A 24646-nucleotide genomic window follows, 5' to 3' on the forward strand; every position below is an offset into this window, starting at 1 on the left:
GCTTGCTGATAATGATTGTTAAATCTCTCAATTAGAAGTAAATTACATAGCAGTCAGAACTCACACTCATTTTTAAGGTGCAACTCTAAGTTAGCCTGGTTCCAGACATGTGATTTGCCACCTACATCTCAGGTATGTTCAGCAATAAGATCAGATTCAGTGTGATTATCAGAATGTGTTCAAGGAGAATATTTTGATCCATCCTAAGGTAGAATTTAAAGCTTAATTTTAATATTGTTCAGCCATGTGAACAGTTACAAGTCATCTAGCAATAACAAAATAAGACACTGACCTCAGTGATTTGACTACAAAAGTGTTGTTTAGTTCACAGAGTGACTCTCAGGTTCATTATCAGTGGACCAACTCCAAAAAAGTGTATCATGATGTCTTCCTTAGTTAAAGGTTGATGCTGATTTCCAGCCAGTTGTCTGTAAATATAACTTAGTTAAAATAGTTAGTTACATCTTTGCTATAGCACATCATAGTACATTGTGTTTTAAGGTGGAATTTCTTTTTTTTCCATTCCAAAATCTTTTTTTTTAATGCAGCTGATTAACTTCACTGCTAGCCTTTCTGATTGCATGTAAGTAATATAACAATATTCAAGTTTACAGCATTAACTTTAAATCACTTTGACTAATTACAGTCAGTAAAACTGGAGGAGACAAATCTTTGAAGACAGGTAATTTTATTGGAAGGCTACTGTACCTGATTTGAGCTGATAGATCTTTTTAGGATTGATGGGAAAGTTAAAAACTAAAAACTAAAAACACCTTTGACATTTGGTTTACATCCTGGTATGAATGGGTTAACAAGCCGGACTGAAGCTCAGGCTTTTGACATTCAGAGGAGTCAGAGCATCTTTGGTTCATTCTTGTTATGAAAACAAACATCACATATTTACAAAGCCTTTACAGCAAACACCAGTGCAATTCAAACATCTATAAAAAAAAAAAAAATCTCTTCAAACCTCATTGTGCTTAAACATAGAAGGAACTATAGCTCCTCAACATATTAAAGTGCGTTCATTCTCAGTAGTTAAGTGCATAGAAAAGTCAGATCTAAAAAAACTAATTATACAAACAGGCATCGGGTTCAGTTTGAGGCTAAGACTGTGTGATAAAGCTAATCAGCAGAACTAAAAATTCAGATTTTTCTCTTTCATCATTTATACATTGACAACTAAAACATATTTTTAAGTATTACTAAGTCAAATGAATTAAAACCCTATCCAGTGGCTTAAAAACTCAATGATGTTAAAAGGCACAACCAGTGAGATTTTTATCCATTACAAAATTTTCCTGTTTAGTCAAAGGCAAAGACCTGTTTCTTATAGGGCATACTTTGGCAGAAAACAACCTCTAAAATTGTTCTGTGAGGTCTGGGCAGTATCGTTAATATTTAAAGAAGGACACTTAAAATCAAACAAAAATAGGTTTTACTATATTTTCAGGTGAACTGTCTAACCTTCTGAAGTTGAAGAATGAATTAGGAATAGTTTGTATAAATTGTATAAATAAATAACTGCACAGTTTGTTTTTGATAGTTAGGAGCAAATCTTCCATCAGTGCAATTTGACTTTTTAAGGCTGAATGGGAGTGATAAGACAGATTCTGTCAAGTTGGAGATTTCTCGACTCAAAATCTTTTTTCTTAAAAAAAAAAAAAAAAACCTAAACTAACTGAAACATTCCATTAATTTCAGGAACCAACATTCACCACACAGAACTAGCGTGAGTATTTACATTAGGTATAAACACAAGGATCTAAAATAACCCAAATCAAGAAACTGCATTGGCAGATATTCACAAACAATATTTACAATTTCAAACATAACCATAGGAAGTTTGCTAGTTAGAGCAGGACAAATAAATAATTTTAAAAAAGGAGATAGGCGGCATCTGCTCATCAGGCACATCAATACTCCCTGAGGCTGATTACTTACGCAAGCTCAGTCAGCATCTGTTATAATACTGGTGGTGTCTGACTCATCAAAGGTCCTCTCGTAGCGGACCGTTGAAGAGAAGTGGGCTCTTTTCTTCTTATAGATGACAAAGCCGATGGCTGCAAGGAGTGCGAGGAGGACTACAATAAAGAGACCCAGCGCCACAGGAGAGCCTGCAGACTCTGAGGAAGCAAAAGCGAGTCAGTTTTTAAAAGGGTTTTGTCTTCCCACTGATCAAAATGTCATCACATTTGATTTCATACAGCTTTTATCGGAGTTCAGATGCTCTTTAATGTGTAAAGTAATGTGAAGCATATTTGCTTGGGCCTAATCCTGCAAAACTGCCAAACTTTTAAAAAGGCAGAGCTCTGCTGGTTTTGCTGGCTTGAGATGCACATCTACTGCACAGGTACAAGAGTGGTATCCATCTTCTCATCTAACTCTCAGCAAGGAAGGAAATATATATTATTTCCCAAAATGCCAAAGTACCCCTTTAATGCATCTGTGATACTCACTTGCTTCAGTTTTGCAGACAACACGACTGTAGTTAGCCTTGCAGCTGGCAAAATTCCACATTCCTTCATCTCCTGCCATCATGACGGCACAGTGGGGTGCTGATGTCTTCCCGGTAACCGAGGCCCCCAACTTCCAGTTAGAATAAACCAGAGCTGAGCCATCCTGCCAGGATACAGGCTTACCTGGGAGGAAGAGCGAGGAGATAATGAGCGAGAGGGACCATCATCACTGCGGCACAACCCAAATGTCAAAAACAATGTGCTTTTATATGATAATGACTGTTAGTATCTGACTAAACAAAGAGCACAAACATATTTGTTAAAACAACATTATTGAATTTATTTGGCCACTTAAGGCAGTGCAACAAGCTGCACCCAGCAGACATGCAGCAACATTAGCGAGTGTTTGGAGTCTTTAGTGTTTCTGTCCGCTTACAGGGGCTATTTTTACGTTTTCTCTGCTGCTGAACATAGTTTCTTGCAGGGAGTGGGTGGTGATGGTTGCTTGCCAAGCCACTGCTGTATTTACAGTACAAGAGGTTAGAATACATCCTCTGAACAGTGCTCCTTCGTCAGGGCAGTCTGGGCAGTCAATGACTCACTATCAGAAAGTGATGAGACTTCCTGGCAGGGCTGGGGCTAGCTGCTTAGCATTTTAGCTTGAGCAGAGGAAAAGAAGTGATAGAACTAGAAGCAAAGCATTTCATTGCCTTCCACTGCTCAAGACAGCTCTTGTTGACTATAGGAATGAAGTTTGATGCTGAACTCACAACCTTTCCTCTAGACTGGTGTGTAAACAGCTGTTAATGCTAATGTAGGCTATGTAGCGAAAACAAAACTTACCAATAGCTCCTTTAAGAAATGTTTAGTCTAATATTTACTCTCCTTTTAGCTAATTGACAGGTATTTTCATCTTAAGTTGTTCTCTTTTTACTCAGAATGCTCAGCTAAATCCAAGTCTACTCTCTAGCCTCTAGCCTCTATATCAATTTACAGGGTTTACCTTCATTATTTAAGTTCATGCCGAGCCATACACGACTGGTAATGAGAGGGTCTTCAGAAATGTACTTTGACACAAAGTCGTTCTCTTCTTTGTTTTTTATGGTCAGCAGTTCAGCATCTGTCAACAACAACAACAACAAAAAAAAACAACTGGTGGACTGCAGTTGCTTCGGATTAATACCAATTATAACCGCAACAGCAAACAACAACTCACCCATGCTCTGACAGATGCTCTTGGCCTGTTCCATAGTGTAGACACTGTAGTTGTAGAGGCTCATGTTGAAGGCGAAACAGTGATCCTCATGCTGCACCCACTTGGAAATACCATTGTTCTGAGGGCAGTGATTGGCCTCTGGGGCAGGAAGCAGTCTGGCTCCTGATTTATAACAGCACAGAAACAAGATGGATGACCCTCAGTGCCACTCAAAACTGCAGTAGACAGCAGTAACTTGCCTTTTCACAAATAATGAAAGAGGAACGATGTGGTTCTTATAAGAGTTATATAAAACAGACAGGTGTCTTACTCTGGGAAGTGGTGGTGATGTTGGTGGTGTAGCAGATGGCTCCGTCTACCAGCGTATTGCAACTGGTCCTCACCCAGGCTCCGACAGGAGTTACAAAAACACAGCTGGCCTCCTGTTTGTCTGAGCTGGAGACCTTCTTTGAGTCAGATATGGTGGCTTTGTAGTCAAAACTTGTTCCATCAGACCATTCATAGACTGAACCGTTAACCTGCATGGAGAGAGAGAGGCTGTCATGTTGGGTGAAGAAATATGGGGCACCACCATGTGGAAGTAATCCACATCAGATAAGCTGTTTCTGGTAAGCTCGATTATAATTAATTTTAAAATATTTTATTTCAAATTGTGGTTGAGCAGAAATTCTTACATCCTGACTGGATAGGCCGATCCAGAGTGGGAAGCCGTCTGTCTTGGCAATGAGATTCAGATGTGTGCTGTGCTGGATGTCATGGACACTTGCCAGGTGGCCTCCACGCTGATCACACTCTTCCAGAGCCTTGTACCAACTCAACTTTTGGGTCACAACCGTGTAAGTTAAGTTGCCATAGCGTTGAAAATTCATGGCTGACTTGTTGTACTCATGCTTTGGTTCTTTGGAGAGGAGGGTTAAAAACGTGTTAAGATCAATTTAAGCATGAAATATCTCCACCGACTATAATAACAGTGGTGGCGAGAAATATGAATGATGATGTAAAGTGTGATACACCAACCATTGTCGAGTTTGCAGGTCACAATGGTCCTTTGTTTGAACTCTGCAAAAACCCTTTCGTTTGAAAGGAAAAGCCAGCTGCCGTCAGTCATGAGACCAGCCAAGAATGGTTTTTGTACATTTGGTCTGCCGTTTGCCCAGTTGGAGTACTGGACATTTGTACCATCATACCACTTCATCTGGTTATCTACAGCAAAACAAAATCACTATTAATCCTGGTGACATAAATAAACATACACACACACAAACACTAAGATATTTTATCAGTGTTGCTGATACAAGAATCATTGTACATCTTATTGCACAGGCCTAACAGGCTGCATAAGGTACATAGTAATAATAGCCTCACTCCATTTACCTAACATAAAAAAAAATCTTAATTTAAAAAAAATATACACAGGATCTTTAGTACTGGGTCAATATTGGCCAATAACCCTGGTTTTAGGTATCAGCAACTGCATTAGCAGATAAACGTGTTGCACCCCAATTACAATTGAAAAAGGTGGTAGCGGTCATTACATGTAGGAAGAAGTACCAACAGGCAGCGACCACAAATGCATCTACTAAAAGAGAGTTGGAGTAAGTAATAAAATACCAACCGTTGCCATCTTTAAACAGCCCCAACCAAACAAACTGGGCTAATGTTTGAAACGGCAGAAGCTGCTGCTTGATGAACTCATTCTCCTCTGCATTTCGGATTGTTAAGATGTCTGCATCTGGATCTGAAATATAAATGCATTATCATTAGTAACTGTGGCAAAACCAGTACGGTATAAAAAGTTTCATGAGCAAACCTCCACATAATAACTTGTCCCCAATATTGTAAAATTCTTACGAAGTTTTTTGCAGGTTTCATGAATCTGTCCTTGGTCAAACTGTTCCCATCTGGAGGCAACCAGCTGGAAAGAGTAGCAGTTGTTCTTGAAGGGGATCCAGTTCGGACCGTTAATCTTATGGGGGCACTTCACTGCAACATCCTCTGGTGTGGTGATGATCTCCTCTGTAATAAACAAGTTAACACATTAAGGTACTTTCCAAATGTTAATACTTGCAAACATACTGATGCATGTCAACAGAGAAGGGGGCCATTTTTAGGAAAGTTATTTAAACAGATATTCCTGAGTTTCAATTTTACAGAACTGGTTAAGTCACAAGTCTGGGCATGTGTGTAGAAACCCTGTTTCTACACACATGCCCAGATTTTGCCTGTGCTTGTTTTAACAGTCAGGCCATGGCTTCATTTTCTGAGTTTCTACAGTTCCATTACAACAGACTCTACATCCTGTTACCACAGAAAACCTGTCAGGAGGGTTGTAATTATAAACTACTGTAGTATTGAGAGAATTTTCAAAGAGCAAAGTTCCCCAGTTTTCCCTATCTTGAAACAATGTTTCATGCACCAGCAAATCCGCTACAAGCAGGAATTAGCAAAACGAAGAAATACAACAGGCATTTCTGTTGATCTGTGTCCCATTTCCTCACTCACTGTGTGGTTTATGGCAGATAGCACCTCCCAGCTCCTCTTCACATTCAGTGGTTTTCCAGAAGCCATCGGTGTCTAGGTAGACACAAGCGCCACTGGTGACATCAGAAGACCAACGACTGAATATGGTGTGACTGTGGTCAGTCCAGCGGTAGTGGATCCCATCCTGAAAACACAATGAAAAGATAAAAGAATCTTGTAGAAACAGTGGATATAAATGAAGTAAGCCCTTAATTTAGTACTTACATCTTCGCTAAAGAGGCCAATCCACATCGGAATGCGTGCACGGCTCACATGCACAGTGAGGGTGGACTGGAGGAAGGTGTCGGCTACACTCGCCAGGTCCATGTTTTTACTCCTGCACTGCTCTAAGGCCTCAAACCAGGTGAGATTTTTGACAAGCAGTTGGATGGTGTGGTTATTGACGTCAAAGGGCTCTGTGTTGACACGGGGCTCCTCCACTTTATCTGAAATGAGTAAGCCTTGTGTTTAGAGAACGTAATTTCATGAGAGCTATGCCAGTGATCTGTCTATGTTACTGCAATCCGTTGATCCTTTTTTATTAAGGTATTTGATACACTTTATTAGAGAGGTTACAGTAGAGAGAGATGGGGAATGACATGCAACAACAGCCCTCTGCAGATTTGAACTATCAACATTGTGTTTAATGGCTGACACCTTAACCAGTAGGGCACCAGCCCCATAAAAGGTTGAGGTTTAAGTCATGCATTATTTACTGCCCTTTCAAATGTAAGACTAACCATAGCACAGCAGATCAGGTAACTTGATCAGGTGCCAGTTAAGGAGCTCAATCTGCATAATAAAATAGTATTAAGTGTTAGAGATGGTAATTTACCTGCATAGTGTTGGCAAATGGCCAAACTTTGATATTGTGTGCAGGAGGAATAGTCCCAGGTACCGAGCATGGCAGAGTCTTGGTTATTGATCATAAACACGCACAGATCCATACTCTCTGGATCCCATGGCTAATAAAAAAGAAGAGAGTACAAAGCAAACATTACATTGCAATTCAAATGTGGTTAAGCATTTTTTTCTGTTTAAACTGTTCCTTTAATAGGAGGTACCATTATCTAATGGTAAAGAAACATATTCTATTTATCTGCAGTCTGTGGCTATAATGCAAATTGGGTGAAGATAATGCATGGTAAAGAGGAACTCATTTCTCATGCTCTGAGGTTTACATTAAACGAGTTCTTCACTGGTTTAGCACTACACTGCAACATAAAACAAAAAACAAAACTTGGTGTAGCAGAGCAAAAGATATTGTTTTTTTATTCCATACAGTCTCCTTCTTTGTCAAAACCTGGCACCTACATTACCCACAATGCAACTCGGCTACTGACAGTTCAATCAAGAGTTTTGGGTGTGTAAAGCTACCAGCCTCAAACAGAGATGAGGAGCAGGTTACAGAGGTCTGGTGAACTTCTTTCTGATGTGTAAAATCGGTGGAATTCCCCTTTAATACAGAGGCAACGTTAAGCTGAACTTACACTGATGTGTATAGCCTTGTGCATGCCCAGAAGCAGGGGGTTAAAGTTGAGGTAGTTAACTGGGGACTGGTCCACCCACTCAGGGTCATTGTGTTTGATCTTCAGACCAATCCATATCCGTTCCATGTTTCTCATCCTTGGCAAAAGTGTGGTGATGAAGTCTAAAACACACACATAGAGTACATCTTCACGTGTTCAATGGAGTCTGAGAAACTATTACTTTTTATTTGAGCAGCTGAAATATGATTATCTGACTTATGACAAGCATATTAAAAGAGCTAGAACAGTAGCAGTCCTCACCTTGCTCCACCTGATCTGATATTGAGACCAGGGTTCCTCTCACTGATTGACAATTATCATTGGCGTACTTGAATGACAGAGTCTTCAAGCTTGATCTCAGTGTGTAGCACTGAAAAGAAAGACACCAGTATCATGTGAACATTTATGCCTATCACGTCCTATGTCATTGTAACCTTTTGTGAAAGTGAGTTAAATACTCTACATTGACATTTTGAGGAGGGTTGTCTTGTACATTGTAATTGTCTTGTAAATCTTCTTTGTTTAATCAAGGCTGAATAACATGAAATATAAAGAGATGCACACTGGGCAGATGCCATGCCAATATCTAGAATGCAGCATTTGCAACCAAAATCAGAATAAATGTTGGTGTAAAATAATTCTTTTATTGGCATTTCAATTCAATTCAGTGTAATCTTTTAAACTCAGCTGCAGTTGCTGCTGGAAATATCTCAAAGTGAGATTTTCTGTTGGGAAATTTCTTCATGGGAAATGCAAGATTTTTAGTCGGTGCCAAATGTTTCCATTTGGATTTTCCTTTGAAGTATAAAAATATCACTATCCTCTTTCCTTAGCTCTAAGCTCTCTAAAATCTCATGCAGTGTCTAAAATGTAGATGAAGGATCAGACCTTATTTCTGAAGGACAGAGATTTATTTCCACAGGGCAGTCCTCCAGGCTGAGGCTCCAGAGGGTTTATCTCCACCGATGTGATGTTGTGTCTCTCACACACAAAGGACAACCGCTGCAGACAACTGAGATCATTCTCTAAAAGTCAACATATGACAGTGAATGTGTGTAATTATTAAAATGGTCCATGAGCTTGCCTGTCATGAATCAAGTCAAGTGATGTTTTTGCTCTCTGAGACGATTAAAGCCAGATTAGTCATTTTACTGAGCTGTTTATGCTGCTCTGGACAATTTTACAAAACATTCAAACTATTTAGCTATTTTCTTTTGTCCCTAAATCACACACAGGCATATAGAAGCATTATGATGTCGCCTCACCTGGAAAGATGTTATTGGGACTGATGGTAATGCATCTGCCCAGGAAAGCTGAATGGTAATAGAACATCTGGGTGTACCTAGAACATACATTACTTCAATCAACATCACATATATATGTATACAGGTATATACAGAGATATAAGTGTCATGCATATTTGCTTTCTTACATTTGTAAAACATTAACAGTGTGTATGACTGTATTGTCTTACGTCATGGGGAATATCCACCCAGGCTCTTGCATATCGATCCACCAGTTTTGCTTAGGAGAACTTGATATCTGTTCAAAACATACAAGCTTAAGTACCACATAATAACAAATTTACATGATCAACTTTATTACCTTCATAAACACTTGCTCTGCTTCACAGAAAGGAGAACTTGTCAGATAGTAAATTATAAGGACACCCATCAAGCAAGTAAGGAACAACAAGCAATAATAATTAAAAAAAAACACATGGTTATAGAATAAAAATAACCTTGTATCTATAATAAAATAAGGCATTTAGAAAATCCTTCTTATATAAAATGTTTGATTGTACTGAATGTACATTGGGAGCTCTCCAGTGAGTTGGTACTATGCTTCCATGAAGTTGGAGGATTCAGAAGAGACTGAATAAAAACAGAACAGCCTGCAGCAGAGCTTGAGATAACCTTCACACTTTTAGAAAAATAAATTTGATGTGAGTTCTGTGGAATATACACTACTAAACCTTTATGACAGAGATGACTATATTTTTTAGTGGTTAGTTTGGAGGCAGTATTTTGTTCTACTTTACCGTGTGTATTGTATTGCTTTTCTATTTTACTGTTTGACTGCTTCCAGTTGTATTCTCATGGAAAGAACTGTCAGCTTTCCATGACCAGAAGACTGTGGAAAGAATTTCACTGGTCATACGGCTCTGCAAATCAATTACAGATACCCATGGGAGAAACAAAAAATGTAAACAGGATGAAATTGCATAAAGAGAGAAAAACAAGACAGAAAATACCAATTTATTTTAACTTCAAATTAAATCATATTCAGTCATCCCTTTTTGCAGTCTAAAATAATGGCAATGTGTTTTTAAAATGCATTGTTAATAACTTTGAATTATTAAAAGGAAGAAAAAAGGTCAGTGGGGAAATATTAGAAAAACTCCTATTTGTCTCAGCCTCGTAGAGAGATGTGTCAGTATCTCTGTTTGATCAATAGCAACTGTAACTTACATTTCTTAGGTACTGGTGGATCTTTGTGAGAGCCGTGGAGCTACGTGGTGAAGCCAGTTTGCTGTCATTTGCATTGCAAAAGAGCTTTGCCTCCTCAAAAGCTAGCTTGGGCTCCTGAACAAACCAAAACTCTGCTCCATCTATGAAGATAGAGGTCTCATGGTGTCCACCTGAAAGGCACAACAAACAGTTTTAAAATGCTGACATTGATTAGACCATTGACAACAGGCATATTACGAGCAGCCACAGACATGCAAAGACAAAATTCTCTATTACAGGGTTTCACCAAATTAAATTTAAGACTTTTTAAAACAGCAGAGAATACAATTCAACACCCGTTTCACTGTCATGTTGGCTGAAGAATGATGGAAACAATGAAGCCTACAATTATTTATTAAGTACCTGAGTTAGTTGACATTTATATCATTTATATATGTTATTTTTGTCAGTACTTCTCAGCATACTGATCAGCCACAACATTAAAACCACTGATAGGTGATGTGAATAACACTGATCATCTCGTGACAATACAATGTTCTTTCTGTGGAACCTTGGGTCCTGGCATTCATCTGGATGTTACTTGATACATACTTCCACCCTTAACATTGTTGCACACCAAGCAGACACCACAAGGCAATATTAGGCAGGTGGTTTTAATGTTGTGGCTGATCAGCATATAATTGCTAGTGATATAATTACTGAGCAGGCGAACCGGGCACAGGCCCAGGAGTCAGAGTCTCTGTATGAAGTGGTGGTTAATATTTCTTGTTTGAAAGTCAATGCAATGCAATCACACGCTTCTGTGTCTCATAATCTGTACAAGCAAATTGTTTCAGTAAAAAAAAACAAATGGATCAAAGAAATTCTGGCTATTGACAGATCAAAACTACAGTAAAAACTGTCACAGTCAGACTCTGAACACAGATTCGGGAAAGGATTTGGTCATTACCGGGATTGTACCAGTCAGGGTTTTTTGGTGTCTTTCCTGTTGAAGCATAAACAAAGAACAAATTAGAGGCAGAATATAAACAACAGCACACAAACAACAAGCTAATGTTGCATTCCAGTCAACTATGAGATTTTTAAATCACAATCTTTCTTTACTTTATTACTGTAAAACTCAAACAATGTGTGGCCACAAAACCTGTTAATTAAGCAGAATTGATAAGAAATGTTAGCACTACACAAGCAAAAATCAACCTTTGCTTTGTGCACTCATACACTACACAGTGGTGATAATACGTGTAGTCTTACCCCGCGGTATTTGGCAGACCCACTCTAGCCTGGCATCACAGTGAAATGGTGTGGCGTAGAAAGGTGCAGGAAGTAACTCTTGTTGCAGTAACACAAAAATATGTCTCAAGCTGCTCTTTGTTGTCTGATGAGGACACAGAAGTAAAAGGAAAATACTGTCATAAAGAAAATATACAAGACAAGAAGTTTCAGAACTGTGACATTACAGATCTTGTGACTGCCTGCTGTTCAGTGATAGTTTCAGATGAGAGAACATAATCACTAACTGTCACGACCGAAGATATAAAGATTCCAAGATATAAAAAAAGTACTTCTTAAGTGGACAGAAACAGCAAGAGACAATCAGCTGGCACTAAACAAAGAGGACTGATCTTCATGGCACATTTGATGAATAGTAAGTGACAGTGTCACAACCAACTATATTTTGCAGGATTCTGTTACAACACAGAATGTAAGGACATGAAATCACTGTGTCAGTGGGGGTGGATTTCAGCTGCAGTTCTTTTCATTACTCCCACAAGTCATGAGAAGAGCACTAGTCATTGCTGCAGAAATGTCCTTGATTTGCAGATCAAACTGCACTATACTGACAGGAACTGTGAAAAAAACATGTATAAAGATAAGATATGAGTAGGATAGAAGACGTGAAATCAAATAATACATAACTGGGTCTGGAAATGGGGAATAAAGAAAGAACAAATGTTTATTTCTCCCTTAAAGTTTCCATTTAGTTTTCAGATGTTTTACAAGTACCTATTGAACTTTCTGCCATTACTGCCATATTTGGAATAACTCCACAAGACTGTCTCCTTAACCGTCAGGCAAAGAATATGATAGCTTTTGCATCTCTTATAGCTAGGCGATTAATACTTTTTAAGTGGAAGGAGAAACTTCCTCCAACCTTTAAGATGTGGATCAATGACCTTCTACACCATTTGGTACTAGAGAAGATTCGTTACTCTACAAGAGGATGTATTCAAAAATTTCATGATACATGGAAATCTTTTTTAAGTTATATAGAGAAATAAGATGTCACTAATATTGGTGTTCTATATGACTGCTCCTGTACTATGTATAATTTGAAATCCATAAGGACCACTCTCAATCATTTGCTGATTTTCTTTTATTTACTTGTTTATTATGTTGTTTTGCTTTAACTAACCCCATTTTTTTTTTTTTGGTATTATTCTAACTGTATCAGTTTTATTTATTTATATAAAATATGTACGATATCTATGTGATGCATGGAATACAAGTGGCTGCATACAATTCAAACAATATTAGGTTGTCAAATGGTACAGCAATATTGTTGCAGGGACGGGGCTCCGTTGGAGCAGGGGGGGTTGTTTACGTTTATATTTGTACTATTTCTGATCACCTACGTTTTGAATCTATGTACCTTGTACACTATCGCTTTATGCACAAATATAAATAAAAAAGACTTTGAGCAAAAAAAAAGTTTCCATTTAGTATAGTGTAAATCTACCCAGCCCACCTTGAATGCTGTGCAGTCTCGATCGTATGCATCATCCTCCTGGAAATCATAGTGTAAAACATCCATAGATACCTGTTGCAGACACGAATAAACAGACTTCACACTCGGAAATACTGTAAATTTAATAAGTAATTTAATCCTGCATAGAAATGCATAGAATTCAATATACTGAAATACACTGAATGATCTTATACCTAAAATGACATTTTAAAACGCACAGTGTATGTCCTCTCACAACGTAAGGAGGAGGTTTAAGGTTAGATTGACTATACAATACTATACTCACAGGCCGACCATCACTCCACTCCCAGGAGCGATCAGATGGGTTTCTCCTGTTCAGGCCAACCCAGAAGTACCGATTATCACTGCAACAAGAACAACAGAATGGACCACCATTACTCGTGACACTTACCTGAAACTCTTTCAAAGAAAAAGATGACAAAAAGAATAAAAGAATCTTCTTAAGTGTGAGAATAATCTTAAAGGAATGTTGTTTATTCTTGGACACAAAATCTTAAAACTGATTCAGTTCAACCACCTGCTGAACAAGTGTGAAATATGAGTCAGTTAACATTCAAGTAAAGCACTGAATATTTATGTGAAAAAAAGAGTCTTGAGCTGAGGTATATGCACCTATGAAGACAAAACAACACGTTAAGCATGCATCTCTTTGTTAAGTGACTGGAGGTACCAGTCTGACGGGGAAAGAGTGTGTGTACAGGGGATGAAGCAACAACCAGTTGTGATTTGTTCATGTCAGGGTGTTACACAATAAACGGTGACAAATACAGTAATACTAATAATGCTTCACAAACAGTAACATATACAGTACTTTGTGTGCATGTGTGTATACCTGATGGATTCTCTCATGATGCTGTGCAGGGCTCTCATCTCAGCCATATTTGTGAAGCTGGACAGGGTGGCTCCCAGAGCCTGACAGAACCTCTCGGCTTCCTCCCAGGAGCGCTTCCTGCTCAGCCTCTCCTCATGAAACACCTGACAAGGAGAAACAACAGACACAACAGCTTCCTATAACAGACTGGAGTAGATTGTAAAAAACTGAGAGACTGAGAGATGTTAGATCATGTAATTTAGACTCAAGTGACAATAAGAAAGCCATGTGAAATAGATAGACATCATTCCCCCATCCATATTTTGCTCTTTTTGCCCCAACACCTGTAAACATACGTTGATGTGTAAGCTCCTACTAGAACCAGTATCACGACTGACGACTGACAAACAGTGAAAACATGACCACACACAGACACATACCTTGTAGCAGTATTTGATGTTTGATCTGGACACCCATCCATTAGGGCAGGTTGCATTAGGGTTGGGCTCTGGTTCTGGGGGTGGTGGTGGACTGAGGTCTCTTCTACAAATGGTGCCGGCCTTAAAAATAGTACAGTTCTTCACCTCCCACTTGCCCAGCGGTTGTGCGGTTGAAATCACAGCACAACCTCCATGTTGATCTTAAACACACATGTAGAAACACCAAAATTTAATTTTTATTTGTATTTTCTGTTGTCAGATATAAAGACATAACTGATGTATAATCAAACCTTTTAGAGCATCAGCAGACTAGATCTAGCTGTTCTGATGGTACATAGTGGACAGATTGTACTTGCATTATTTTTATGGAAAGGCCACTGAGAGGCTAATCTATTGGTACATGCTGTATATTATGCATTAATATTCATTTAAGTAGGAGTTACATGACAGTGGATGGTAAAATGTTTTTATGCATTAGCAAATCAGTAAAACTGAACCACAAAATTCTGTATGTTCAGAATTACATACAGCATTATAATAGTATAATCTGTCATTAATCATGAGTCTGTTATAAAATGCCTACTCCTCTTTGTTATTCCTGCATTAGATACAGAGTGGAGCTGAAACTGTGTGGTTTTTACTAACCTGGTTCAAACCAGCCCCAGTTGGTGTATGTAACCAAATCTGTGGATCCATCCTGGCTCAGCCACCGGTACTCTCCTGTGTTCTTAATGTTCTGCAGTCCTATCCAAAAATACTGAGTTTCCATGCTGATATGCTCTCCAAGTAGACGGTTGATAAAGGCCTGCTCAAACCTGGAAAGAACAGTCAAATATTTGTGACTTTTTCCTGTCCAAGCATAGAAATAATGACTTAAAACAGTGTTTACAAACCATGTGATGAATGAATTAGAACATGCTTTTCAGTTAAAAATAGAAGTCTTCTTTTTAAATGATACAAGAAAGTATTCATGTGGAAAATTTCAGTGTCTATGTCTGTGAACAAACTCCTACCTGTTTCGTATCATGATGTTACAGCGATCTTTGAAGGATACTTGTTTGGTGTTCACTTGATAGCAGGAGTTGCCATGTCTCCTCCAACCCTGGGGGATTGACAGCAGCTAAGACTTGAGCAACATCTACGATGGTATTTTGCACTGAGAACAGTCACACTGCTGTTCATGCTTTTTTCACCACCACACTCAACTATATAAGTTTCATTTTTGCACCCAGATCAGATCTACCTGTCACCCTGTTATGACTCAAAAGCTGACTGCAAGTCATCCTTTAAAACACACACTATTTCATTCTCTCTTACAATTTTATGACAATAGCTAACATATGCATGCAGGTCATGTAAACGATGCTGATGTGTAGAGGGACAAACATCACTTCCAAACATAGCCGTGAATAAACAACAAGATCAATTTGACCAAAACTTTCCCTTCGAAAATTGGGTCACATAGACAATACTCACATCTTCAAAGCTACACCCAGGCTGTGTCACTGTTTCCCTGACCTCCCCTTTGGTCTGACACATAAAAGGCAGCCTCTGTGTACAGTTCCCGACCCGCCAACCGTGAGACTGTGGAGAACAGAAATAGGTTTGATTTTGCAGGCCTCGTACATAAACAAACTTGTAACAGAGGATCACAAGAAGACAAAAACACACACACACACACACACACACACACACACACACACATACACACACACACACACACACACGCACACACACACACACACCAATACAAAAAGACTGAATGCAAAACGGGAGGGGTTACAGAAAAATGCTTGTCCTCACACCCACATCAACATGCACACACCTCTCCAGAGTAGAAGACACAGCTGGGCTCCTGACTGGGTTGGACTGGCTCATTTGGTCCCCAGTAAGTGAAGGTGACGGGTACCTTGTCTATCCAGTTGAAGGAAGTGTGGTTCAGGGTGATACCGACCAGACCGATCCACACATCCAAAAACTGGCCATCTGATCGTAACACAAATACAAACATCACTTCATTGAGATATTTGGAATCAAACAATCAAGACAAGGCTGGTGAGCACATTATGATTTTAACCCTCATTTCCACCATGTTTAGGAGTGCAACTAAAATAATAAGGCAGTAGCATGTAAATCAGCTTGTTTCCTGAAATCCAGACTCAAGTCATTCTTTTAAAGTTGCCTTAAATCAAGAGAAAAACAACAGAATTCTTGAAAGAAGCCAAATCATTGCCTCATCACCAAAGAGTATTACATTAGAAACTTAAAAACGATAGTTTTACCTGCATGGAAATTGGTGCTGATCATCTCTTTGCTGTCAATGGAGTGGAGGCTGGCCAGAAAGCCTTCTTGTTCTCCTGCTGTTTTGTTACACTGCTGTTGGGCGTCACTAAAGCTTTGAGGCTCATCCTTCTCTAACTTGTAACAGAAGCCATTCCATGGGACCCAACCCTCTGCACAAACTGTTTCTTTATACACAAAAGGCTCTGTAAAGAGGGAGCAAGACAGTGAGGAAGTCAGGTCAATTCCCAAAATGACAAATTTGACTCAAAGGACTTTACAGCCTGTTTAACGCAGACACCCTCTTTCCTTTGACCCTTGATGTGAATACAGAAAAACCTTTCAACAGAGGAGAGACAGAGAAGTGATCTCACTTCCAGAATGCAATAGCAAGATAAACATGCTAGCAGTAATGCACCAAATATGTTGGTTGCCGACTGCCATAAAAAAGGAGGAAGTAAAATTACAGCATGACATTGTTTATTTATATCAGTTTTAGCTTCACCATTGAGGCTGTGGGGCCTCAGGATTCCTGTCACTTCATCCCTCAGCTAGATTAAACCAGACACTTATGTTGTACTGTACTTTCTACTGTCATTAAGTAACAAGTGTTAGGATGCTAACATTACCATTCAACACAAAGCACCACTATGCCCTAGTACAACTTCACAGAGCTGCTACTACAGCTATAGACTTTTAGTCCTGTTCAAATATGATTCAGAGAAAATACTCATGCAGACAGTGAGGGCAGTGGTTAACCTACCAGCTTTTTCAGTGTGAGAGGCATTGACACTCTTCTTACAGATGTATGGCAGCCGTTTGTTGCACGCCTCAGACTCAAAGTTCTGTTTTGAGTTCAGGACTCCACAGTCCGACTCAAGAATTGCAGAGGCGGGTGGCATTCCTGTCAAATACATTCCCACACACAGTGAATAAAAATAAAATCACATACTGAATGTGACAGGAGTGTCATTTACCACTGGACTTCTTTCTCAGTGAAGCTTGTCAAGGTTTAATAAAAGAAACGTTTTATGCTGTAGTGCTGGCTAAACATAGTCCTATAAATTACGACAACCACAAACAGTTCATATCAGTAAAAGGCCAGATGGCTGCAGTATTCTTAACATTCACACTGGAGTGTAAGAAAAACAACAAATTGCAAACATATTACAATAACTACAAGGCTTTATAAAGCCCTCCATTCAGTACTATTAATGGGTTATGCAGCAATACTAACAATCTCAATGCCACCCTGTGTCCAATAACTGGGCACAATGAGCGTCTTTAGCTTTAACACTGGCCTCATTGTTTCTCTGACTGATGCCAAGTCACAGTTTATAGCAGCACAGCAACAACAGCAGATCACAACAGGATGCAGGTTTTGGTGTATACTGGGAGAGGCAGGTGTTTCATGAAACTGAAAGTGGTTTTACCAGAGCCATACTTAACCTGTGTCTGCATATTATGTTGCAAAGGTTATATGTTATTTTTTTATGTTCGTTTTTTATGGGTACCGCTGCACTTTAGCAAGTGTTCTGGTTTTTCACCACCACGTATTCTCAGACATATTACTGTCTTCAACTGATAAGGTCTTAAATTTACTGTTTTTTTTTCCTCCTTGCCATTTACACAGACACTCAGAAATGGGACATATATTAAAAAGTAATACAGGCGAAGGAAAAAAGAGGAAAAAAAGATATATGCATATATATGCATATCATTGCCTTTTTCCCAGCGCAGGAAGGAGAGAGGGGAACCATCTGACCACTGCCAGCCCTGGGACGCATCTAACCGGTGAAGGCCGATCCACATCCTTCCAGGCATTCTTCCAAGGCCGTCCAGTACTGCACAATGCAACATCACAAGTAAATTTAATAAAGGCAGCGATAAGTCTGTAGAAGCATGAATCAGCAAGATCATATGTGAAATATGAAAATGACCTAACCAAAAACAAAAAAGGGGATGCAAAGTAAACAGAGAAATAGGAAGAGAGAGTGGGTGAAACATACAACAATAAAGCCCCAACTATAAGAGAAGAATCTCAAGCGTGTCCTGGTGCAACCCAGGCCGAATCACAATCCATCAAGAAGTGGCAGCTTTTAAATGTCACAGACAGCTGTTGGTTCAGGGAGGACGGTCAGCCTCGCAGAGGGTACTGCTGCTGCCTCAGTCACACCTTGTCACTCTTGATGTGGTTTTCAACTTTCCAAAGCAATAAAGTGTCACAAATACAAAGCAGAAGTGGCAACAGATATTTTGGAAGTGAGCCATGTGACATTCTCAAGACATAAAAGGTCATATAATAATCATTCATGCCACGAACTTTTGAAGAAAAGATAGAGCTGTTGCCATTTTTTAAATATTTCTTTAGAAGTGCAATGCATCTTGTTGAGTTTACTTAGTAAATATTTCTAGCACTTGAACTTGTCTAACTCGTCAGTTGATCTCTTTGTTATAATGTATCATAAACATGATAATGGAAATTCCACAGCAAGAGAAGCAAGATTTAAAAAAAAGGGAGAAGTAGAAGAAACAGAAGAGCAAAAAGAAGAAGTAAAGAAAAAAGGAGTCTGTCTCAACACCCCACACTTGCAGTATTCAGCAGTCAAGTGCCACCTTCTGTAACAAATCTACAGTAATTACCAACAAATCCCCTACTAAGACGAAAAGTCTGCAGATGATTTCCAGAACAACGTATAAAGTACTTACTCAAAGTGAGATCTAACAGATAATGGGGTACTGTTTACTCACTCATTCATATAGATGGTTATAAGTCATTGGAGCCTGACTTTTTCCTTTTCTTTTACTTCCACACAAAGAACAATAAGCAGGAAAAACCAAGTAATAAAAAAATATAAAAACTTAATGGAAACCACACCCATAGACAGCTGAAGAAGTGAAACATTAAATAAATTAATTCCATGGAAACATAATGTCACTCAGAGAAAACATTATTTTTGAGTAATAAAACTTATATCAATAAAATCTGGAATAATTTTCATTTTGGCTGGTGTGAATAAAACAGATCTTTCTCTTTCAGCTGCGTTTCTCAAAATAGCTTGTTGCACAGGGGGAGCAGGGACTGCCCCCAAAAATGAAAGCATTTACTTCAAAGTTCTCAGGCTGCATAAATATTGTTTCTAGGCTTTGAAGGACACAGGCTAGTTGATTTATTTAGAATAGGATTTATTTTTAGTCATTATTTCTCCTCTGAAAACACCAAAAACATTACAGTACAGCGTTTAAAAGTCCTGCCAATGTAATTATTTTTGGAGTTTTCATTGCTATAAATGAAGCATTCCTGTCATATCAGAGCATTTGACTGTGCTGATGCTGAATCCAACACGGCATGAAGCTGAACACTGTTGTGTTTCTCATCTTTGTCATGTTGTAAGTGCAAAGGAAGAAGAAACAGAAAAAGAAGGAGGTGAAGGAGTGGTAGAATTAAGTCAGTCTTACAGGTTTTGGAGTGGAGATCGACGGGCTCAGCCAGACTGAACAGATCAGCTCCCTGACTACGACATGAGTCCAAAGCTTTGTGCCAGGTCACCGTGGCATCAGAAACAAACTCATAACAGAATTCCCCTTCTGGCCCAGCAAACAGAGCCTGGCATCCTTCCTCTGCAAAGTCAAAGAGACAGTGTGAGTTGGAGTGTATGCATCTGTGTTTGTTATTCAGTTCTGTAAACACTGGACATATTTTAACATAATTTATTAGAGAGAAAAATAGATTAGACAGAGAAAACAGCCTGCACGCGATCAGCTTCTAACAGACATTTGAGGTCAATAATATAATGGCTGCACTACTTTCAGAGACAAATGTATCTAATGGCAACATTATAAAAATGAGCCAAAAATGATGGAGCTGATGATAATATTTAAAAAGTAAAAAAGTGCAACATGCCAGGTAATAGACAGTGTCCCTTTTTTTTTTCGTGATCATAGTCCGAGGAGGTGGCACACCAAGACAGTCCAGGGAAATCTGTGTCAGGGAGGCATTCGTGATACCAGCTGCCATTGAATTTGAAGGGGAAAAGACAGGGATCACCGGCAGAGTTCCCGCCCATTGTGTGGACAACTGCACAGAAAAGAGAGGTGAGCAAAGAGCACTGTCAAAGATCAGATACAAGCCTTTTGTCATTTCTACTTCCCTCTTCTTCTAAAGATAGATAGATAGATAGATAGATAGATAGATAGATAGATAGATAGATAGATAGATAGATAGATGACTTTATTCATCCCCGAAGGGAAATTCGGATGTACAAACACACACCTAGCAGATAAGACCCCTGAAATGAGAACAAAAGTAACTACAGCGAAAGGAAAGTCTTATTGGAAACATTGCTGTAGTTGAAGAGAATTGTGTTTATATGGGTCAATAATACCACATAAACAGAGGATGTTACAGTTACAGCTACATCTGAACACAGATTTCTACACATGCACCTCACCCTGACCTTACCCTTGATCCTGTACGTTGGTAGAAGAAATGGGATGAATGTGAGAAAGAAGAAATAGCAAGCGAGTGAAACAATAAATTAAAATCATCTTGGTGCAGAAAATCAAATCATGGAAGATATAACAATGTGAGTTTGTTGTTTCAAAGACAGAAAGAGATAACATGTTATTGAGGGAAAAGAATTTTACTTCTGACAGGTCCAAATCTTAGATGTAAAACTGCTGAGAAAAGCAACATGTCAATTAATCTTTATACGACTCTAGATCCTGTCCATCTGTTTTTTTTTTTTTTTTGTTTGTTTTTTTTTAAAGAAAGCATACAAAATGTATTTTCTGGATCATCTGGATTTACATCTAAATAATGCTAATAACTCAAATTCTCACCACATGTTTGAGTTTTTCTCCCCAAACAATCCTGGATAAATTTTTTTGCAAAAAATGCCACTGAAATTACAAACAACTTGACTTAGAGAGATTAATAAGCAAAAGAGTAGCTGTCACTTAATGCCACTGTAGATCTTGTTGTTAATCGACAATAAATCAACAATTCTATCAAAGTTACTACATAATACCACAATAATTTAAAATATATGCATTTTAAGTAACTAAAATGATTCAAGTCAAACTTCCTGTTTACGCTTATAGAATGTAATATACAGAGAGCATAAATCTAATGTAATTTCCTCTCATTTCGACATATTTTTCAAGGCACAAGTACCCATGAACAAAAGTGGAATTTGGCTCTTGTGAAAGACTTTCTATTGACGGCACATGCACAGTCATTAAGTGCACTCGAAGGAATTCCCCATAAATTCAAAAGACACAGTTTCAATTCTGAGATAATCAGATTTAAGGGACGTGGTCCTTAAGCTGGAGCCTGAGACACCATATTGTTACCAGTGTAAAGAGGTAACAACTGATGGGAATGATTATTGACAAGTGTGGCTATTTAAAATGTAACAGAGCCTGTTTGGTCACATGACTCAAATGCCAATAGAGGAAAACACCTGTACAAGGGTGCAAAGTAACATGATGTTGGAGTTAATTCACATTCAATTCAGGAAGTGGATCCTCTGAGAGAACTTAATGCATTTAAGTCAACACAAACTGCATTTAACACAACTTTCATTCCTTTCCTCCGGCATTAGTTAGTCCTCAGACTGGACTGTGCTCAGAGCATGGAAATCTATGTAAGTATTTTCTCTCTCAGATAAGAGAGAGGAAACCACACTCACCACGATACGGCCTCTGGCAGATGTTGTCCTGGGAACCTCCTCTTACCCAAGAATCATTAGTGTCCCGTTTAGCTACAACCTTGCCTTCGTTGACTGCCAAGCCCATCTGATAAACAGTGAAAACAGCCTCTTCTAGGCAGCGCCACCACAGCATGATGTTGGCGCCACAGTCAACCAGGGTCAGCGTCTTGGAGCGTACATCCAACCCCAAGCAATAGGACGTGGCCACGTGGAAGAGCCGGTGGGATGAACCCCACTTCCACAGCTGGGACCTGCTGTTTGCGTCGCACTTGGTGAGGTTCAGGTCTGTTGAGTCCCCTGTGCCCAGGCACATCCCTGTGCTCGAGTGCTGGATGGTGAAAGCATCCTCATCTGTGATAATGGAACAGACAGGAAACACCTCAGTTTTAAAAAATAAACACACGACTGACTTCACCTTGACATTTGCTGAAAGATCCAGATTGAGTTCTGAAATGATACTGAGTTTGTGTGATCTCTGTAGGCAGTCAGAAAAATCCTTGAGACAAAATGGCTCAGATTACCAAAAATATGAGAGTAACAGGGCTGTAGCTACAATTTAGTACACTGCAATCATATCATCTTTACTTCTTACAACAAAAAATACTTGGGGAATAACTAATGCCAATAACATGATTGTATTTATTCATTTTGCTTATCGTGTTAGAGCCTGTGTTGTTGTCTCGTGGCTGTTTGTCTGCTGAGGTTGTTTTGAGTCCTGTTGTTTTGTTTTTTTCTTTTAATGCACTAATCAGGAGGTGGTTGTATTTTCATTGTGTTGTGTTCAGTGACAAAAGTTTCCTATCTATTTCTATTCTTAAAACAACAATAATAATAATAATAATAATTTTCATATTTCTTGAGCTTGGTTTTGAGTTCTTTCGTACTGACCAGAGAGATTAAATGAAAATATTTGAGAACAGAAACTGACTGCTCATTTGTCACATTATTCCTGGGTAAAATCCATGATAAATGTATAGCACAGCAAAGGTATTATTGCCCATGCCAACTTTCTTATATATTTTTTTATACTTTGATAAAATAGCCCATGGTGCTTCAGGATATTTTATAAAACAGTTTCTAGTATTTTGGGGGCTCAGCATTTCAACCCCAGACTAAAAACCTAGGAGGAATATTTTTTTATTTATGTCTTTGAAAAAGCATTTCCATCTTCATGCTGGGAAATACATTTTATATGTAACTGCACACTCAAAGAAAGGGTGGATGAGTAGGGACATACTGCACAATAACCTGGGTTAATAGTTATCAGTGGTTACAGCAAAACATTAAGGAAACAGATACAGACGGTGCCTTCCTGTAAATGCTGTCTGAAATAGAAAACAATCTCATATTTCAAGCTTGCGTTATTACTTAACAGAGACAAAAACAGCAGCGAGCTGTGTAAAGATGTAACACATGATATTATACAGAGATATGGCGGAGGGAGGGATGAGTAGGCAATTTGTTTGACCTGTCATGTTATGGTTATCAAACGTACTGGGAACATTATAAAACTTTGAGTTAATTACGGGGTTTGCGTGCATCTGCCGCCACTTGTTGTGGTGTCGCAGGTTTGTAGCCGTTGTCCTCGGTTTCATGTCGCGCCTCAACGGACGAAGTTATTATTGTCCAGCTGAGCCAAAATGTGAGCGGCAGAAATGGCTCAGTCGTGGCTGAAAAAAATACTGATAAGTGAGATGAAAACGAAAGTAAACTCGACTGCTTACTTACCTAAACCCTTGACGTTAGCCGGTGAGCAAGTCCCCAGGAAAACAGCTGTCTCCAACACCGTCAACAAACAAAGGCAAAGTGTCGCTCCGGATAATTTCGGCATGGTCCCGGTGGAAGAGTCTTTTTTGTCGGATTCATAAAGTATTTGCCCTCCAGCAGTGATGAGCAGTGAATACAGACCGACTGACGACTGGGCGTCCAACAGAAAGTTGTCAGGTAACTAACCTAACTCAGCCCCCCCCCTGAACTGTCAGCTGTGGTGTCTACAGTCCCGCTTCAACGACAAAATCAAGCTAACGTTAGCCAGGCTAATCGAGTACACTTCCGGTTTGACCTACAAAATAAAGTCATAAACGAACATACGTAGAAGACTATCACAGCTTCTGAAGAGTTATTTTGTATAATAACAATAAAAATAAAAACACAAAAAACGATATATACTTTTTAGCCACAAACGATGACTTACTAAATAAAAAATAGAAACCAAAATTATGAAATATGAAATTAAAGTATGAAATTTAAAAAGTGATAACGATTAAATAAGAGAGAGATAAGTCAAAATTATGTCACTGCATCGAGCAAAACACGTGACACAAGATGAAAATAAGAATAAATTAAGTAAATGAAATAGTAAGTCACAAATCAAAACGACGTTCTGACATACTAAATCGAATTTATCTCATGGTAAAAAAAAATTTTTTTTAATTA

The 24646-nt window shown here is 38.8% G+C and overlaps 1 protein-coding gene across 1 annotated transcript; it reads right to left on the reverse strand.

The window, feature by feature from the left end:
- Positions 1–671: 671 nt before the first annotated feature.
- Positions 672–24238, reverse strand: ly75 (lymphocyte antigen 75). The gene is made up of 35 exons (XM_018683728.2): positions 23939–24238; positions 22190–22561; positions 20401–20574; positions 19956–20117; positions 18221–18340; positions 17260–17400; positions 16499–16702; positions 16042–16202; positions 15693–15800; positions 15230–15318; positions 14862–15031; positions 14217–14416; positions 13798–13940; positions 13231–13309; positions 12945–13016; positions 11450–11573; positions 11145–11180; positions 10196–10365; positions 9199–9266; positions 8990–9066; positions 8613–8749; positions 7986–8094; positions 7686–7846; positions 7031–7160; positions 6421–6641; positions 6178–6340; positions 5527–5691; positions 5291–5413; positions 4693–4878; positions 4350–4573; positions 3986–4193; positions 3676–3837; positions 3463–3579; positions 2460–2642; positions 672–2126 (listed from the first exon to the last, which is right to left on the reverse strand). The coding sequence occupies exons 1-35, from the start codon at positions 24039–24041 to the stop codon at positions 1951–1953; spliced, it is 5238 nt and encodes a 1745-aa protein (XP_018539244.1). The 5' UTR covers positions 24042–24238; the 3' UTR covers positions 672–1950.
- Positions 24239–24646: the final 408 nt, after the last annotated feature.

The sequence above is a fragment of the Lates calcarifer genome, linkage group LG2, assembly GCF_001640805.2.
Source record: "Lates calcarifer isolate ASB-BC8 linkage group LG2, TLL_Latcal_v3, whole genome shotgun sequence".
Taxonomy (NCBI): Eukaryota; Metazoa; Chordata; class Actinopteri; family Centropomidae; genus Lates; species Lates calcarifer.